This window comes from Meriones unguiculatus, chromosome 3, assembly GCF_030254825.1.
Source record: "Meriones unguiculatus strain TT.TT164.6M chromosome 3, Bangor_MerUng_6.1, whole genome shotgun sequence".
NCBI lineage: Eukaryota > Metazoa > Chordata > Mammalia > Rodentia > Muridae > Meriones > Meriones unguiculatus.
Window position 1 is genome coordinate 97457691 of NC_083351.1, and position 20603 is coordinate 97478293.

The 20603-nt window shown below is 41.7% G+C and overlaps 1 protein-coding gene across 1 annotated transcript in view; it reads left to right on the forward strand.

Annotated features, from left to right (window-relative positions):
• LOC110563502 (zinc finger protein 208-like) overlaps positions 1 to 20603 on the forward strand; it is a 51005-nt gene that overhangs the window by 20063 nt on the left and 10339 nt on the right. Inside the window, exon 5 of the mRNA XM_060378796.1 lies at positions 6419 to 6470. Within this exon, the coding sequence (XP_060234779.1) occupies positions 6419 to 6470 (52 nt within the window). The remainder of the gene's footprint in view (positions 1 to 6418; positions 6471 to 20603) is intronic.

Here is a 20603-nt window from a genome sequence, read left to right on the forward strand (position 1 = left end):
GCTGTGGGTCTGGGCAGTATAAGAAAAGAAACTGAAAATGAGACTGGGAATAAGCCAGTAAACAGCATTCCTCCATAACATTGCTCAGGTTTCTGCCTTTAGTTCCTGTCTTAGATTCCTTTCATGGTGGACTGTAGTGTGTAAGATGAAAGAAACTCTTTTTTCTCCAAATTGCTTTTTCTCATGGGGTTTATCAAAGAGGTAATTTGTAGCATATTATCTTTTATATCATTTTCCATCCACTTATCATTATTAATTTTATATCTTTTGTTTTGTTGAAATAAAGTTATGCTCTTTTTGACTCTTGTATTTTATTTCAAATTCTAAGAAATATTTACTCTAGAACCTCTTCAGTCTCACAGTGCACACACTTCTTGTAGTCATTCACATTGGCTGAAATATGCAATTATAACAAGATAAGCTTTACCTTTGGGAGAACTGTTGAAATATGTTTTCAAAGAAACTTGAGAATAAAAGAGAACTGCTAAAATACAAAGTAATTTTGAAATACCTGACTTCTCATTATCAATGGTCAACAAAACATTTTATAATGCACAAAATTACACCAGAACACCTGATCTTTGTAGAACTCTTCTCTGACAAATTATTTTTTCAATATTTTGATGCTAATTCTAGTATCATTATTCATGCATCATAATACATTGTTTATAAAAGTATATAAAGGTTTATTTTATGAATTATGTGCTTTTAATAGTATTTAATATTTAATGAGGGAAGGAGGGTGGAATAGGGAGGGCAGAAGGAAGGGAGCTGTAGGGATAAAAAGTGAATAAACTAATAAAGATAAAAAGACAAAAAATATTATTTAATGGTATTCAGGAACATACTAAGATGCACATTCATTTATTATTGCATCTCATTTAAAAACAATTCCTGCAAAGTAAATTTCATTTGCCTGATTTGTCATCTCTGAGGCTTACCACCTCTGTCTGCTAACCTAGACCTAGTCCTGGAAGCTTCTAGCCTCCATACAATCTAATCTAGGCCTAGAATATTTTCAGCCTCTGAGACTTACTGCTGGTAAGCTTACCCTTTCTTGCTCTTTTTGAACTCTGGCTGGCTAGTTTAACTCAGCTGTTCTGGCTCAAACTCCTTTCCAAGATGACTGATTCAAACTGGCTTCTCTCAGCTTTGAGTGAATTGCTCTGCTTGGCCTCAAACTCTAGTAATCTGTTCTACTCTTCTGGCTCCTTCTCATTCTTTGACTTGTTCTGTCTTCAGCTGTGTCTAGCTTATTCTCTCTTCATCCTTTCTCTGTAAAACTCTTCCGGTAAAACTACCTCTCAATTCCATGAATTGAACTGCCATGAACTTAACTCCACTCACTGCCTCTCAGCTAACTGATTCAGCCGAACTGACTAGATTTCAGAGATCTGCATGCCTGTTTCTCCTGAGTGCTGCGATTAAAGGCAAGTACCACCATACCCTACCCGGGCCTAAGTTTTTCTCTCTGTGGAACTTGCTCTGCACCAGGCTGGCCTTGAACTCAGAAATCTATTTGCACTCCCACCAGCAATGGAGGAGGGTTCCCCTTTTCAAATCCTTGCCAGCATGTGCTGTCACTTGTGTTTTTGATCTTAGCCATTCTGATAAGTGTAAGATGGAATCTGAGAGTCGTTTTGATTTGCATTAACCTGATGACTAAGGATCTTGAGCATTTCTTTAAGTGTTTCACTGCCATTTGATGTTCCTCTGCAGAGAATTCTCTGGTTAGCTCTGTATACCATTTTTAATTGGGTTATTTGGTTTGTTGGTGTATAATTTTTTTGAGTTCTTTATATATTTTGGATATTAGCCCTCTGTTGGATGTAGTGTTGGTGATGGCCTTTGCCCAGTCTGTAGGCTGTCATTTTGTTCTGTTAACAGTGTCCTTTGCTTTACAGAAGCTTTTCAGTTTCAGATGGTCTCGTTTATTAATTGTTGATCTTAGAGCCTGTGCTGTTGGTGTTCTGTTCAGGAAGTTTTCTCCTGTGCCAATGAGTTCAAGGCTCTTCTTCGAAGCTTTTCTTCTAACAGATTAAGTGTGTCTGGTTTTATGTTGAGGTCTTTGATCCACTTGTACTTTATTTTCATGCAGGGTGATAAGCATGGATCTATTTGCATTTTTCTACATGTAGATATCCAGTCAGACTAGCACCATTTGTTGAAGATGCTATCTTTTCTCCATTGTATGGTTTTGGCATCTTTGTCAAAGATCAGGTGTCCATAAGTGTGTGGGTTTATTTCTGGGTCCTCTGTTCGGTTCCATTGATCTACCTTTCTGTTTCTATGCCGGTACCATGCTGTTTTTATTTCTGTTGCTCTTTAGTACAGCTTGAGATTAGGAATGGAGATACCTTCAAAAGATATTTTACTGTACAGGAATGTTTTAGCTGTTCTTTTTTTTCCCCATATGAATTTGAGAATTGTTCTTTCAACGTCTGTAAAGAATTGTGTTGGTATTTTGATGGGAATTGCACTGAATCTGTAGAGTGCTTCTGGTAAGATGGCCATTTTTACTATGTTAATCTTACTGATCCATGAGCATGGGAGATCTTTCCATTTTCTGATAGCTTCATCAATTTCTTTCTTCAGAGACTTGAAACTTTTTTTCAAGTCTTTCACTTGCTTGGTTAGAGTTACATCAAGATACTTTCTGTTTTTGTGGCTACCGTGAAGGGTGTTGTTTCCCTTATTTCTTTCTCAGCCCTTTTGCTTTTTTATACTGATTTTTTTTTATTTAATTTTTTTTTATCCAGCCACTTTGCTGAAGGTGTTTATCAGCTGTAAGGGTTCCTTGATAAAATTCTGGGATCACTAATGTATCCTGTTATTCCATCAGCAAATAGTGATACTTTGACCTCTTACTTTCTAATTTGTATCTTCTTGATCTTCTTTAGCTGTCTTAATGCTCCAGCTAGGACTTCAAGTACTATGTTGAAGAAAGTGGGCAGCCTTGCCTTGTTCCTGATTTCAGTGGAATTGATTTTCAGTTTCTCTCTATTAAGTTTGATGTTGGCTATAGGCTTAATGTATACTGCCTTTACTATGTTTAGGTATGTGCCATGCATCCCTGATCTCTCCAATACTTTAAACATGAACAGGTATTTGATTTTGTCAAATGCTTTTTTGATAACTAAGTAGATCATTATTTGTTTTTTTTTCAGTTTGTTTATATCATTGGTTACATTGATGGATTTCCATATATTGAACCACCCATGCATTCTTGGGATAAAGTCTACTTGGTCATGATGGATGATATCTTTGGTGTGTTCTTGCATTCAGTTTGTGTTTTATTGATATTAAGCAATCTGATATAGTTGGCTAAGAATTGTCACTGTTATTTCTTCCATTATTAGTGGTGTTCCCCACCCCATGGAGAAGCAAAAGACATATGATCCCATTTGTTAATGCCAATGAATATTTCTTATGCTACTGGAATCTGGTTACCTATCCTTGTAATTTGGAAGTTTAAAATCTTTGATCTTTGATTTTTCTCAGCAGGGTCAGAGATGTGGATCTACTTGCATTCTCCTCTATGTGGAATCCAGGTTTCCCAGCATCATTTCTTAAAGAAGTATTTTCTGATGTGGAAGGGACACTACACTCTTGAGATTTCTCTACCCAAGCTAGTTCTTAAATAATTGAGACAGAACCTTTAGAATTATAAAAACTATAACTAAGCCATTTTTCTATTCCCCAGATACACAGCTCAAACTTATTTTCCAAAATTGTTCTTGGCTGAACTGCTTCTGTTCCATCAGGCCAGCCCTCATAGCCACATGTTCATGGTCCATACTGCCCCATGGTGACTTCCTTCTCTTTGGTTTCCCCTCTTTTTGCTACATATTCTGCTTCTCTTCTCCTCCTGGCCTTCCTTGTTGGTCCCTCTTTGACCCCAAGGCCCAGGAACCTAAGCTTAGCCTACTTCTCTTCTGCCCAGATATAGGCTAACAGCTACTTTATTTACCAACCAACTTTAAATTGGGGAGAAAGGCTTACATAACATCACTTGGTGTATGTAAGAAAGTGCTTGTCTGGATAGCAACCAGATCTTGGGGGTCAGTATTTAATATTAGAAACACATAGCACCAGACCAACTTTCAACAATTTTCTTCAGTATATGTTTTTGATAGCATTTCCAAAACCTGGGACTTTCACCATTTGGTTTGTTTCTATGACTTGTATTTTACTACACTGCGTTACATGTCTGTTTCTGAGATGTGCCTTGTAATTTGTGTTACTGTGACTCTGTAATATAAGATGAGGTTAGGCATTGTGTTACTTCTAACAATGCTCTTTCTACTTGAGGTTGCTTTAGCTAGTCAGAGACTTTTATGCCTCCTTATGAATTTTTAAATTGCTTCTTTTTCTGTTTTAGTGGTCACTGTCATTGGAATTCTTCCATCCCTTCTCAGAATAACTTTCTGAACTTCTCAAGTAATTCCCCATTCCTCTGTCTAGTTTTCTATCTTTGGAGCTTTTTAGAGATGTCTAATGATTTATTAGTCATGAAATAATGTTACATTTCTTGACTTAAGGAGTCTTTCATATTAACTTTGTCATTTCATTTTTAAGCCTTTCTAAGAATTTGGTCAGATTTTCCTCCTTCCTCTGTTGAATATTAAAGACCTTCTTCATGATTTATTATCTGTCGACTGAATCCCTGACTCCTTGATAAGCTCCCTCAGATCACTCATATGTTCTTGATGGTTCCTGAGATTGTTATTCCAATGGGGGGTCCTGGGTAGGATATTTAACATCTGTGGCCAAGACCGTGGTAGAAATTGGATGGTCCCTCCCAAATAGCCAAGACAGCCTACCTTCTTCTTCCATAGGAAGAGAATGTCCTGGATCAATACACAGTTCATTTTATGTTCTCAGGAACATAATTCTGAAGCCTTTGTATTCAGGATATAATTGTTTCTCAACTCTGAGTTGGGGGTGGTGAGAAAAGTTCAAGGAGGACACCCTTGGTTTTCAACACTTTACTTAGGAGCAATTTCAGGATTGTAAGAAGGAACCAAATGAAGCCATTTTGAATAAAACTTCCCTTTTGAATAGGGGTCAAATAAAGTTTAAGTTCCCAAGACCTGTCTGGGTAACTGTCAACCTGGTTGGCAGAAAGAGAGATGTACATGGGTAACTGACATCCTGGTTGGTAGGTTGAGGCATGTTTGCTAGGCAAATTGCCTGGACACAGTTGAATAACCCAATCAATGGATACGGGATAAGTGTACAACAAAGACATGTTCCCAGGGAAGTCCTCTATCCCTAAATCCTGAGTGATGGGAAAATGTAACTGTAACTTGGCACAGATATTTATGGTTTTCAAGATCAATAGGTCTGTAACCTTCTGGCTTGGGGTCACACTTCACCTCTTGAGTCTGTTCTGTGTCCCTAATTGATCAGAAGTGGCTTGGTTACAATAAATTTTTGTCATCTGCATTGAGCTGGTGTTTGAGTTGCTTTTGATCTAAGAAGCCCTCACAACAGGATCAGGGAACGTACTGAGAACTGAGATTGAACACTGATCAAGTTTAATGTGGAGGAAAATCCAGCCAGACAGATGTCACTTGTTCACTCAGGGTGCGTACTCCACCCTCAAAGGGAACTCCGGGCTAGGCACAGCATGACAGCCTCCTTTTACACAATATGAGTAGGACATAGATTGATCTCAACACTTCAAAAGAGACAGTAGCCGCCCTCAACAGGTATCAGCCTTTTATCCTATCTACTGTCTTTCAATTGCTAAACTCCTAGGTATAATAGCATCTAGGTAGGTTAGAGCGATAGCACCAACTTCCCAAATTACAACCTCAAATGAGGACCTCCGTTAATCTGATAAACAATGGGTTTCCCCTCTGTCTACTCCAAAAGAAATTTCCTTTGTTTTGTGGGTTGCTGCTGGATTGCATATTCCCGCTTCCCCACTGCAAATGGCTGTTATTATTAAAAGACTTAATCTCCCGAAATAGATCTCTAAATATCTGCATACAAAGTTGGAAAGAATTTTTAATATTTAAAAAAAAATTGTAGTAAGCAGGTCGAGTTTTAATATTACAACATACGGACCCAAAGTATCCAGTATACCTAATAAACATTGCTGTCAAAGGTTCAACTCACATTCAAACATCTCATTCTGAGAACCCGTGATTTTAACCGCGGCAGCCTGACTCCCTGTGGCTGTCCACAGGCAGAGGTGGCTTGTTTCTACGCACTTTCTTTAATGAACAGCCCAACACTGAGACAGGAACTCTACAAATCACTTTCCACGACTTCCTGAAAGTCCTTCGCACAGAATTGTGGGAAATGTAGTCTCGTCAGCGGCAATGTCACAAACAGGGACTCTGGGAAGGGCGCTTCCGCGTTTCTTCTGCGCCTGTGCGACTCCACTGTGTGGCCATCTTCTCTAAAGTTGGGCCAGTGTCCGGTCTTTTTGGCGCCCTGGTAGCATCTCTGACATGGAGGTTTGTCCAGAATGTAGTGCGGTCAGAGGGACATTGTGGGGTGGGTGGGTCTGGCTTGTTGGGAGCGGACCTGGGGTTGATGGGAGGCCGGAAGAAGCCGATTAAGAGGTGCTGCGCTGACCTAGGTAGGGCCACTGATGCTGATTAGCGCCGGAGAGAGGGTGTTGGGGTTGGAGCTGGGATTGACCGCTCTGTTAGGACGTGGCTGCTGCAGTCTATCCTGCACTTCTGGGGCGGGAGAGCTGGCTTGGTAGCCCAGGAGTAGAGAAAGGTGGAAGGTGCGGGGTTGCCCCACGCAGGGTGCATGTGCTCTCAGCCTATCCCTGAGGTGTGGAAGTATGCTTTTACTAGTTGACACTGTCTTGATGTCTGCTGGGCTCATGAAGTTGTTGGTCTATCTAGAGGAAGTGGAATTTCTGGGCCCTCCTGCGCTTATAGCCTGCCAGAGCTTTCTCTGAGGGTTACTGATGTATTGGAATCTTGACACAAGCTAGTGTCATTTGGAGATTGTCTAGATTAGATTGGCCTGGGGGATTGCTTTGCTTATGTAGTTGATGTGTAGAGACTCACCCAGCCCATTAGACTGTGTAACAGTGAAGAAGCCGAGCTGAGCACGAGGAAGCCTGTGTGCGTTCCTTCTCACCCCGTTCTTGACTAGGGTTGTGACTAGCTGCTTTAAGTTACTGATGTCTTGACTTCTTGCCAGTGATGGACTATAACCTAGGACTCTGAAGTTTTTTCTCCTGTTTTTTGTTTTGTTTTGTTTTGTTTTTTGTTTTTTTTTTTTTTGGTGTGTGTGTGTGGTAGGGAGGCTTGGGGTATTTTATCACAGCAACTGGAAAGAAATTGAAACAGATGACTGTTAAACCATAATTTATTAGTTAAGACAGGACCTAATTACTTCGCTAATTAGTTTAGGAAGTGGAAGAATTCCCTTGGGGATGGAAACAATATTTGAGACGTACGAAGGAGATGCTTATATATGGGTGTGCTTTAATTTATAAAAAATTATCAGTGAGAGGTGTTTAAAATATTTATTGCTATTAGATCTGAAATACTCCATTACAGCTCAGTAACATTGATCAAGGCATGGTGCCATGTTACATTTATAATGTGTGTGGGTGTTGTTGTGCATTTACTCTTGGGTTTCCACCAGAGAATTTGTATTAAGAAAGTCATATAATATGGATTAAAGCATAATGTGGAATGCCGAGATCAGAATAAACTATGTAGTCTGAAGATATTTATTACATGCCTGGCCCAGTTGGTAAGCATAAGTGCTGATTCTATTCTGCTAACTATTTGTTGATGCTCAGAGGTATTTATGATCATTCTACTTAGAGATGGGAAACACAACCTGTTTCATCTGTGGTGTAGTAGGTAACGCAACTAAGAACTGCGACCAACAGCCTGAAGACTTCTCTTAATCTATTAGGGACCTCCACTCAGTAAAGTTGCTTCTTGGATTTTTGTCATAGAAAATAATGTTGAGATGAGCCAGTGTGAAGCAGAGTTGGAGTTTATTAACAGCGGAGAGTTGGGCAGAGTTGGGGAAGAATAAGGCACCCCAGGAAGCATAGGTGTGAACTTCTCAAAGGAGTGTCTTCGCCTTAGCACTTGCTAGAACTCAAAGGGCTACTGAGAAACCTCAATTGAGAAAATGCCTCTATAAGACCTGGCTAGGGATCTGGGAACATGAATATTTTGACCTGCTGCTGCTTTGTTATCTTAGACTACTAGCAGTTATTTGGTAACAGTTCCATTCAGGTTTTTTTTTTTTTTTTTTTTTTAAAGCAGGGAGATGTTTGGGATTTTTTTGTAATAATTTTTATTTTTTTTAATATTAATCACAGGTTATTTACTTTGTATCCCAGCCGTAGCCCCCTTCCTCATTCCCTCCCAATCCCACCCTCCCTCCCTCAGCTCCTTCCTGCCCTTTTCTAAGTCCACTGATAGGGGAGTTCCTCCTCCCCTTCCATCTGACCCTAGCTTACCAGGTCTCTTCAGGATTGGCTGCAGTGTCCTCCTCTGTGGCCTAGCAAGGCTGCTCCTCCCTTGGTGGGGGGAGGTGTCAAAGAACCAGCCATTGAGTTCATGTCAGAAATAGTCCCCATTCCCCTTACTAGGGTACCCACTTGGATACTGAGCTATCATGGGCTACATTCAAGCAAGGATTCTAGGTTATATCTATACATGGTCCTTGGTTGGAGAAACAGTATCATAAAATACCCCTGTGCCCTGATATATTTGGTCCTTCTGGAGCTCCTGTCCTCTCCATGTCATAATAACTCCCCCTTCTTTCATATGATTCTCTGCACTCTGTTGAAGGTTTGGTTATGAGTCTTAATATCTGCTCTGATACACAGCTAGGTAGAGTCTTTCAGAGGCCCTCTGTGGTAGGCTCCTGTCCTGTTACTTGTTTTCTCCTACATCCAATGTCCATCCCATTTGTCTTTCGAAGCGAGGATTGATCATTTTACCTTGGGTCCTCTTTCTTGTTTATCTTCTTTAGGTGTACAGATTTTAGTATGTTTATCCTATCTTATAGACCTAGTACCTACTTAAAAGTGAGAATATACCGTGTGTGTCTTTCTGCTCCTGGGATACCTCACTCCGGATGATCTTTTCTAGATCCCACCATATGCCTGCAAATTTCATGATTTCCTTGTTTTTAATTGCTGAGTAGTATTCTGTTGTGTAAAAGTACCACAATTTCTATATCCATTCCTCGGTTGATGGACATCTGGGTTGTTTCCAGGTTCTGGCTATTACCAATAAAGCTGCTACAAACATGGTTGAGCAAATGTCCTTGTTGTGTACTTCAGCATCTTTTGGATGTATGCCTAGGAGTGGTATAGCTAGATCTTGAGGAATCACTATTCCTAATTGTCTGAGAAAGCACCAGATTGATTTCCAAAGTGGTTGTACAAGTTTTCATTCTCACCAGCAGTGGAGGAGGGTTCCCCTTTCTCCACAACCTCTCCAGCATGTGTTGTCACTGAAGTTTTTGATCTTAGCCATTCTGATGGGTGTAAGGTGAAATCTTAGGGTCGTTTAGGTTTGCATCTCTCTAATGACTAAGGATGTTGAGCAACTTTTTAAGTGTTTCTCTGCCATATATTCTTCAACAGAGAATCCTGTGTTTAGCTCCATACCCCATTTATTTTATTATTATTTTTTTACACTTTATTCACTTTGTATCCCCCCATAAGCCCCTCCCTCCTCCCCTCCCAATCCCACCCTCCCTCCCCCTTCTTCATGCATGCCCCTCCCCAAGTCCACTGATAGGGGAGGTCCTCCTCTCCTTCCTTCTGATCTTAGTCTATCAGATCACATCAGGAGTGGCTGCATTGTCATCTTCTGTGGCCTGGTAAGACTGCTCTCCCCTCAGGGGGAGGTGATCAAAGAGCAGGCCTTATTAGATTGTGTCGGAGGCAGTCCCTCTTCCCATTACTATGTAACCCACTTAGACACTAAACTGCCATGGATTACATCTGTGTAGGGGTTCTAGGTTATCTCCATGCCTGGTACTTGGTTGGAGTATGGGCCTCTGGGAAGACCCCTGTGTTCAAATCTTCTAGTTCTGTTGCTCTCCTTGTGGGGGTTCCTGTCCTCTCCATAACCTACTATTTCCCACTTCTTACATAAGATTCCATGCACTCTGCCCAACAGTTGGCCATAAAGTCTCAGCGTCTGCTTTGATAGTCTGCAGGGCAGAGCCTTTCAGAGGCTCTCTGTGGCAGGTTCCTAGGTTGTTTCCTGCTTTCTTCTTCTGATGTCCATCCTTTGCCTTTCGGGATGGGGATTGAACATTTTAATCAGAGTCCTCTCTCTTGATTAGTTTCTTTATATGGACAGATTTTAGGTTTATCCTATAAGTCTATATGAGTGAGTATATATCGTGTGTGTCTTTCTGCTTCTGGGACAGCTTACTCAGGATGATCCTTTCCAGGTCCCACCATTTATCTGAAAATTGCATGATTTCCTTATTTTTCATTGTGCAGAGTAATACTCCATTGTGTAGATGTACTGCAATTTCTGCATCCAATCTTCAGTTGAGGGGCATCTGGGCTGTTTCCAGCTTCTGGTTATTACAAATAAGGCTGATACAAACATGGTTGAGCAAATGTCCTTATTGTGTACTTGAGCCTCTTTTGGATATATGCCTAGGAGTGGTATGGCTGGATCTTGAGGAAGTGCTATTCTTAGTTGTCTGAGAAAGTACCAGATTGATTTCCAGAGTGGTTGTACAAGTTTACATTCCCACCATCAGTGGAGGAAGGTTCTCCTTTCTCCACAACCTCTCCAACATGTGTTGTCACTTGAGTTTTTCATCTTGGCCATTCTGATGGGTGTAAGGTGAAATCTCAGGGTCGTTTTGATTTGCATTTCCCTAATGGCTAATGAGGTTGAGCATTTCTTCAAGTGTTTCTCTGCCATTCGATATTCCTCTACAGAAAATTCTCTGTTTAGCTCTGTTCCCCCTTTTTTAATTGGATTACTTGGTTTGCTGATTTTTAGCTTCTTTAGTTCTTTATATATACTGGATATGAGTCCTCTGTCAGATAAAGGGTTGGTGAAGATTCTTTCTCAATCTGTAGGTAGTAGTTTTGTTTTGATGACGGTGTCCTTTGGTTTACAGAAGCTTTTCAGTTTCATGAGGTCCCATTGATTGTTGATCTTAGAGCCTGTGCTGTTGGTGTTCTGTTCAGGAAGTTTTCTCCTGTTTTCTCATGCCAATGATTTCTAGGGTATTCCCCACTTTATTTTTCTAGCCGATTTAATGTGTCTGGTTTTATGTTGAGGTCTTTGATCCACTTGGACTTTAGTGTTTTTTTCTTTTTGTTTGTTTTTTTGTTTTTTTTTTCAATGCACTTTATTCAGGAACCTTGAACAATCATCTGACCCTGGGGAAAGCCAGCCCACAGCTTAAATAGCCTCTGGGTAGCCAACCCAGGCATGCCACATGGGCAATGCAGATAGGTCCACATACATGGAAGCAAGCCAGATCCTCAGCCTTAGCCAAATGTGGAATTGTTCGTGACAGAGAGCACTCATCATCGGGAAGGTAGAAGGCGGAAACCAGCTCCATCTTTAAGGCATAGCATTCCGCAGCTCTCTACAGTTCCCCGTTTTTGTTTTAGACGCATCAGGTAAGAGTAGAGGTCTGATCTCTGATATTAGAAATAAATTGGGACTTTGTACCGATGTTCATTTAGGTGTCATCCACCCAAAGAGCATCAGACTCGTCCGATACCTTTTTCTCAGAGGCGGGACCTGGGGCATCAGCCCGCATGCAACCAGACATGCTCTTCTCTGGGTCCAAAGTGGCTGACCCTGAGTGCAGTGCTTAGCCTCGCATCCTGAGCGTAACATTTTAGCTTTTTATGGTATCCAACCATGCTTGGGGCGAATGTCCTGCTTCAATGGCTGTAAAGGCCTGAATGATCATGGCTGCATCACACTGTTGTGAGACTCTAATCTTGCATATATACCACAGGCAAACCAAGGAGACCAACACCAGAAGGCCTGCTAACGCTCCCATGACCGCCCATTCCTTCAGATGATTCATGGCTGCAGCAATCCATGATGATAATCCTGTGGCTAGTCCTGTGTCCACTCTGGTAGAATTTACCGTGACAATGGCCACTCTCAGCTGCTCCATAGTAGTATCGAATTCTCCAGTCCAATTACCTAAAATATAGCTCAACAATTGTTTAGACAGATTTGCAGCACAGGAAAAATTCTCATGTTATATGCTAGTGACTCAAAGTCCAGCATATTTTCATTGACAGCCAAGTTGAGCGATTTGCCATAGGGTATCAATTTGCTCCTGCACGAGGTCAATCCTCTGATTGAACACCATCAAGCTTCCTTTCAGTTGAGCATTAATTCCTTTATGTACAACTAAGTCATGAGCTACATTGGCTAAATGATTGTTCAGGGTCTGAGCAGTCTGCCCAGTATGACTCATGGCTAATGCCCCGGTGGTAGCTCCAACAGCCGTCAGTGAGATGGTAGTAACAATCGTGGCTGTAGTTCCAAGATCCCTTTTCTGTCTGAAGAGAGTCATAGCGTGAGGGGCATCAACGGGCACAGGCACGCAGTGAGGCATGCGAGTAACCAGGGCATACCTAAATTTACTAGCATTCCAGCATTGGGCAAAAAAGCAAGTATCATTACTACAATTACTTGGCTCTATCTGGCTAATAATGAATAAAAATGGGGGATATAGACAAACAGGTGTGGGCTTATAGGAAATATTATGAGAAGCCTTAACCCCCTCGTTGGAACATCCTGCGTCAGTTCTAGAACTAGCAGTGGTGGTGTCCGAGGTCTGAGTAGGTTCAGGAGACCATTGCCCCCAGGGGCGAGACGTGCTCCATGCCAATTGACTAACTCCATGTTTTCCTCCACTTTTGAAAGTCATTTAAGGTTCTTAAATTATTTTTTCCCTTTTTTTAAAAATTTTTCATCAATTACACTTTATTCATTCTGCATCCCCCCATAAGCCCCTCCCTCCTCCCCTCCCAATCCCACCATCCTTCTTCCCTCTGCTTGCATGCCACTCCCCAAGTCCACTAATAGGGAAGGTTCTCCTCTCCTTTCTGATCTTAGTCTGTCAGTTCACATCAAGAGTGGCTGCACTGTCCTCTACTATGGCCTGGTAAGGCTGCTCCCCCCCAGAGGGAGGTGATCAAAGAGCAGGCCAATCAGATTATGTCAGAGGCAGTCCCTCTTCACATTACTATGTAACCCAATTGGACTCTGAACTGCCCTGGGCTACATTTGTGCAGGGGTTCTGGGTTATCTCCATGAATAGTCCTTGGTTGGAGTATGAGTCTCTTGGAAGTTCCCTGTGTTCAAATTTTCTTGTTCTGTTGCTCTCCTTGTGGAGACCCTGTCCTCTCCAGCTCTTACTATTTCCCAGTTCTTACCTAAATTTCCATTCACTCTCCCCAACAGTTGCCCATCAGGCTCAGCATCTGCTTTGATAGTCTGAAGGGCAGAGGCTTTCAGAGGCCCTCTGTGGTAGGTTCCTAGGTTGTTTCCTGTTTTCTTCTTCTTCTGATGTCCATCCTCTTTGCCTTTCCGGATGGGGATTGGACATTTTAGTTAGGGTCCTCTCTCTTGCTTAGTTTCTTTAGATGCACAGGTTTTAGTGGGTTTGTCCTATGTTGTATGTCTATATGAGTGAGTATATACCATGTGTGTCTTTTTGCTTCTGGGACAACTCACTCAGGATGATCCTTTCCAGATCCCACCATTTACCTGCGAATTTCATGATTTCCTTATTTTTCATTGCTTAGTAATATTCCATTGTGTAGATGTACCACAATTTCTGCATCCATTCTTCAGTTGAGGGGCATCTGGGTTGTTTCCAGCTTCTGGCTATTACAAACAAAGCTGCTACAAACATGGTTGAGCAAATGTCCTTTTTGTGTACTTGAGCCTCTTTTGGATATATGCCCAGTAGTGGTATGGCTGGATCTTGAGGAAGCGCTATTCTTAGTTGTCTGAGAAAGCGCCAGATTGATTTCCAGAGTGGTTGTACAAGTTTACATTCCCACCAGCAGTGGAGAAGGGTTCCCCTTTCTCCACAACCTCTCCAGCATGTGTTGTCACTTGAGTTTTTGATCTTGGCCATTCTCATGGGTGTAAGGTGAAATCTCAGGGTTGTTTTGATTTGCATTTCCCTAATGGCTAGTGAGGTTGAGCATTTCTTTAAGTGCTTCTCTGCTATTCGGTATTCCTCTACAGAGAATTCTCTGTTTAGCTCTGTTCCCCAATTTTTAAGTGGATTACTTGGTTTGCTGCTTTTCAGCTTCTTTAGTTCTTTATATATACTGGATATGAGTCCTCTGTCAGATAAAGGGTTGGTGAAGATTCTTTCCCAATCTGTAGGTGGTCGCTTTGTTTTGATGACGGTGTCCTTTGCTTTGCAGAAGCTTTTCAGTTTCATGAGGTCCCATTTATTGACTGTTGCTCTTAGAGCCTGTGCTGTTGGTGTTCTGTTCAGGAAGTTTTCCCCCGTACCAGTGAGTTCTAGGGTATTTCCCACTTTTATTTCAAGCCAATTTAATGTGTCTGGTTTTATGTTGAGGTCTTTGATCCACTTGGACTTCAGTTTTGTGCAGGGTGACAAGTATGGATCTATTTTCATTTTTCTACATGTAGATATCCAGTTGGACCAGCATCATTTGTTGAAGATGCTATCTTTTTTCCACTGTATGGTTTTGGCATCTTTGTCAAAAATCAGGTGTCCATAAGTGTGTGGTTTTATTTCTGGGTCTTCTGTTCGGTTCCATTGATCCACCTTTCTGTTTCTATGCCAGTACCATGCACTTTTATAACTGTTGCTCTATAGTACAGCTTAAGATCAGGGATGGAGATACCTCCAGAAGATCTTTTATTGTAGAGGATTGTTTTAGCAATTCTGGGTTTCTTGTTATTCCATATGAAGTTGAGAATTTTTCTTTCCAGGTCTGTAAAGAATTGTGTTGGCAATTTGATGGGAATTGCATTGAATCTGTAGATTGCTTTTGGTAAGATGGCCATTTTTACTATGTTAATCCTGCCAAGCCATGAGCATGGGAGATCTTCTGATATCTTCTTCTAATTCTTTCTTCAGAGACTTGAAATTTTTTTCATACAAGTCTTTGCCTTGCTTGGTTTAGGGTTATACCAAGGTACTTTATGTCATTTGTGGCAATTGTGAAGGGTGTTGTTTCTCTAATTTCTTTCTCAGCCCTTTTGTCTTTTGTATACAGGAGTGCTACTGATTTTTTTTTGAGTTAATTTTGTATCCAGCCACTTTGCTGAAGGTATTTATCAGGTGTAGGAGTTCCCTGGTAGAATTTTTGGGGTCGCTCACGAATACTATCATATCATCTGCAAATAGTGATAATTGACTTCTTCCTTTCCAATTTGTATCCCCTTGATCTCTTTCATCTGTCTTATTGCTCTAGCAAGGACTTCCAGCACTATGTTGAAGAGATATGGAAAGAGTGGGCAGCCTTGCCTTGTCCCTGATTTCAGTGGGGTTGCTTTAAGTTTCTCTCCGTTCAGTTTGATGTTGGCTATAGGCTTGTTGTATATCGCCTTTACTATGTTTAGATATGTGCCTTGTATCCCTGATCTCTCCAATACTTTAAACATGAATGGATGTTGGATATTGTCAAATGCTTTTTCAGCATCTAGGGAGATTATCATGTGGTTTTTTTTCTTTCAATTTGTTAGTATGGTGGATCACATTGATGGATTTCCATATATTGAACCACCCCTGCATACCTGGGATGAAGCCTACTTGGTCATAGTGGATAATATCTTTGATATGTTCTTGTATTCGGTTTGCAAGTATTTTGTTGAGTATTTTTGCATCAACGTTCGTAAGGGAGATTGGCCTGAAATTCTCTTTCTTTCTTTAGTCTTTGTGAGGTTTAGGTACCAAGGTGACTGTGGCTTCATAGAATGAGTTGGTAGTGTTCCTTCTATTTCTATTTTGTGGAATAGTTTGAAGAGAATTGGAGTTAGCTCTTCTTTTTAGGTCTGGTAGAATTCTGGGCTGAAACCATCTGGTCCTGGGCTTTTTTTTGGATGGGAGACTTTTGATGATTGCTTCTATTTCCTTGGGGGATATAGGACTATTTAGTTGATTTACGTGGTTCTGATTCAGCTTTGGTACGTCAAATCGATCAAGAAAATTGTCCATTTCATTTAGATTTTCAAATTTTGTGGCATTTAGACTTTTGAAGTAAGTCCTAATGATTGTTTGGGTTTCCTCAGTGTCTGTAATTATGTCCCTCTTTTCATTTCTGATTTTGTTGATTTGGGTGGTGTCTCTCTGCCTTTTAGTTAGCTTGACTAAGGGTTTGTCGATCTTGTTGATTTTCTCAAAAAACCAGTTCTTGGTTTCATTGATTCTTTGAATTGTTTTATTTGTTTCTAATTGATTGATTTCAGCCCTGAGTTTGATTATTTCCAGCCATCTACTCCTTTTTCTAGGGTTTTTAAGAAGAAGTGTGTCTGCTTTTTCTTTTTCTAGGGTTTTTAAGTGGGCCATTAAGTTGCTTGAATGAGCTGTCTCAAATTCCTTCTTGAAGGCACTTAGTGCTATGAACTTTCCTCTTAGCACTGCTTTCATTGTGTCCCACAAGTATGGGTATGTTGTGTCTTCATTTTCATTGAGTTCTAGGAAGACTTTAATTTTTTTCTTTATTTCTTCCCTGACCCAGCTGTCATTTAGTAACAAGTTGTTCAGTTTCCATGTGTGTGTACGCTTTTTGCTATTTCTGTTGTTGTTGAAGTCCAGCTTTATTCCATCGTGATCAGACAAGGTACAAGGGATTATTTCAATCTTCTTGTATGTTTTGAGGCTTGCTTTGTGACCAACTATATGGTCTATTTTGGAGAAGGTTCCATGAAGTGCTGAGAAGAAGGTAAGTTCTTTTGTGTTTGGGTGTAAGATTCTGTAAATGTCTGTTAGGTCCATTTGATTCATGACCTCTGTTAGCGATATTGTTTCTTTGTTTAATTTCTGTTTTGTTGACCTGTCCTTTGTTGAGAGTGGGGTGTTGAAGTCTCCCACTATTAATGTGTGGGGATCTATATGTGGTTTAAGTTTTATCAATGTTTCTTTGACAAATGTGGGTGCTCTTGTATTTGGGGCATAGATGTTCAGGATTGTGATGTCTTCCTGGTGGAATTTTTTCTTGATGTGTATGAAGTGTCCTTCCCCATCTCTTTTGATTAATTTTGGTTGAAAGTCTATTTTATCAGATATTAGAATGGCTACTCCTGCTTGCTTCTTGGGTCCATTTGCTTGGAAAGTCGTCTTCCAACCCTTTACCCTCAGGTAATGTCTATCTTTGTGCCTTAGGTGTGTTTCTTGTATGCAACAGATTACTGGGTTTTGTTTATGTATCCATTCTGTTAGTCTGTGTCTTTTTATTGGAGTGTTGAGTCCATTGATGTTGAGAGAGATTAATGACCAGTGGTTGTTAGATCCTTTGATTTTGATGTTGGCTGTGGTCATAAGGTTGTGTGCTTGGTTGCTTTTTGTTTTACTGTAGTGAGGTTAATTTTTTCCTGTGTTTTCTTGAAAGTAGCTAGTTTTCTTGGGTTGTATTTTCCCTTCTAGTGTTTTCTGTAATGCTGGATTTGTGTGTAGGTATTGTTGAAATTTGTTTTTGTCATCGAATATCTTTTTTTCTCCATCTATGAGGGCTGAGAGTTTTGCGGGGTATAGTAGTCTGGGCTGACATCTGTGTTCTCTTAGGGTCTGCATGATATCTGTCCAGGCCCTTCTAGCTTTCATAGTCTCTGTGGAAAAGTCAGGTGTGATTCTAATAGGTTTGCCATTATATGTTACTTGGTCTTTTTCCCTTGCGGCTTTTAGTATTTTTTTCTTTGTTCTGTATACTTACTGTTTTGATTATTATGTGGCGGGAGTATTTTCTTTTCTGGTCAGATTTGTTGGGTGTTCTGTAGGCCTCTTGTATTCTTATTGTCCTCTCCTTTAACTTGGGGAAATTTTCTTCAATGATTTTGTTGAAAATATTTTCTGGGCCTTGGAGAAGGGAATCTTCTTTTTCCTCTATTCATATTATTCTTAGGTTTTTTCTTTTAATATTGTCTTGGATTTCTTGGACGGTCTGTGTCAAGAATTTTTTGGATTTAACATTTTCTTTGATAGATACATCGATTTCTTCCATTGTATCTTCTACATCTGAGATTCTTTCTTCCATCTCTTGTAGCCTGTTGGTTATGCTTACCTCTGTAGTTTCTGTTTTCTTCCCTAAGTTCTTCCTCTCCATTATTTTCTCCATTTGTGTTTTCTTTAATTTTTCCAGTTCTATCTTCAGATCTTGAGTTGTTTTGTTTACTTCCTTCACCTGTCTGATTGTATTTTCCTGTTTTTCTTTTAGTTCCTTCAGCTCTGTTTCTTTTATTTCTTTCAGTGATTTAATTATTTCTTCTCTGAAGGCCTCAAACTGTTTGGCTGCATCTTTCCGTATTTCTTCACAGATGGCCACAATCTGCTTGTCTTTAACTTCCTCCATATCTTTATGGATAGCCATGATCTGTTTGGTTTTTAATCTTCCTCTAATTCTTTACATATTTTATTTGTTTCCTCTGTTATCCTCTTCATCAGCATAGATGTAAGGTCATCTTCTTGATTTTCTATTATGCTGGGTTGTCCAAGATGGCTGGGTTCTGGAGATGCCATATTGCTCTCTTTTGTTGGTTGGGCTTTTACACTGACCTCTACCCATTGGGCTGTTTTAGGTGTTGGCTGTTAGTTTCTGTGCTTCCTGGAGTCCTGAGGTAGGGAGAATCCCCTTGGCCAGAAGATGATTTCTCCTGAAGGAGTCCTCCTCTGCTTTTTGGGTATGGTCACTGTATGGCCAGTGTTTCTCAGGAATTACCACTGCTCACCTCAGGTGTATAGACCTGAGTAGTAGCTGTGGTCTTTGTCAGTTAGGGGGGCTCTCCTCTCACGGTAGAAGTTCTCAAGACAGTTGCCCCGCTGCTGGGTTTCTCGTTCTGAATTTAGTGAGATGTTGTTGTTGTTGTTACACTGTTTTCCAGGTACAGCCCTCTTGAAGATCCTGCTGATTCCCTAGTTGTGGGTTTTTTTCCCAACAGGGAAACTCAGTCTGGTATCCTGGAGCACACAGTTCTGTTCGGGAAAGTGAGAGGAGCATCCAGCAAGTTTCTGGGCCAGGGGCTGAGTGCTCCTGGAGAATGTGCGCCTAGGTTGAGTTGGTGCCTGGGGGCGCCGCTCTGGTCTGGATGCTGTGCACACCTCTCTAGGCTGGCAACTGAGGCCTCCTCTCTTTTCTGGAGGCTGGGTGCCTCACTCTGGGTGGGAAGCTGTGTGTCCCTGTCTGGGATGGCGGCTTCGGGCGCCGCTCTGGTCCGGATGCTGTGCACCCTGGTCTGGGATGGTGGCTGGGGGTGCCGCTTTGGTTCAGAAGCTGTGCACACCTCTCTAGGCTGGCAACTGAGGGCTCCACTCTGGTCTGGAGGCTGGGTGCCTCACTCTGGGCCAGAATCTGTGTGTCCCTGTCTGGGATGGCGGATGCGGGCGCTGCTCTAGTCCAGACGCTGTGCACCTAGGTCTGGGATGGCGGCTGAGGGTGCCACTTTGATCCAGAGGCTCTACACTCTGATCTGGGTTGTCAATGTGTGTCCCCTTCTGGGCCAGATTGGGGACCCGCTATTCTGTCTGGGATGGCAAGTAGAATCCGCAGGCTCTGCCTTTCTGGCCTTTGGGAGTGGGCATCTGCCTAAACTGGGTAATTTTCCTGAGACCTTTTCGGGGTAGGTTGACCAGCCGATTCCCTCCCCGTGGGTTTGCACCCGATAGTCTCTGGTGCCCTGGGGCCCACAGTTCTATCTGAGGCAGTGAATCATGTGCGCAGGCAGGGCTCTGTGTTGCCGTCTGGGTCCCCGGCTCTGGCTCTGGGCTGGCTCCTGGGGCACCCGTGGAACCTGAGTCTTTTCCAGGGGATGTCTGGGTGACCTAAGTTCGGTCCCAATCGTTTCCTGCACCGTGGGGTTATCTATCGACTGGAGATTCCAGGCTCTGATGTTGTGGTGAGCATAGGTCAGTCTGGGACCGTGACCAGAGCACACTGGCGTCTGGCTCTGGGCTGGCGACCAAGCATCTGGCGGAATCGGGATCTCTTCCTCGGTTTAGCCGGGTGAGTTAAAAGCTGATTGAATCCCCCACCGTGGGGTATCCTCTCACCTGGGATATATAATCACTTGTGTTTTATGGCCGTGAGTTCTGATTGCTGGTCACTGTGCCGATCCTGCTGTGCTGCTGCTCAGAATGAGAGTCCTCCCAGCACTGCCATCTTGCCTTCCATACCCCATTTTTTAATTGGATTGCTTGATTTATTGCCTTTTAACTTCTTTAGTTCTTTATATATTCTGGATATCAGCCCTCTGTCAAATATGGGGTTGGTGAAGAACCTTTCCCAGTCTGTAGGCTGTCGTTTTGTTCTGACGACAGTGTCTTTTGCTTTACAGAAGCTTTTCAGTTTCATGAAGTCCCATTTATTGATTGTTGATCTTAGAGCCTGTGCTGTTGGTGTTCTGTTCAGGAAGTAGTATCCTGTGCCG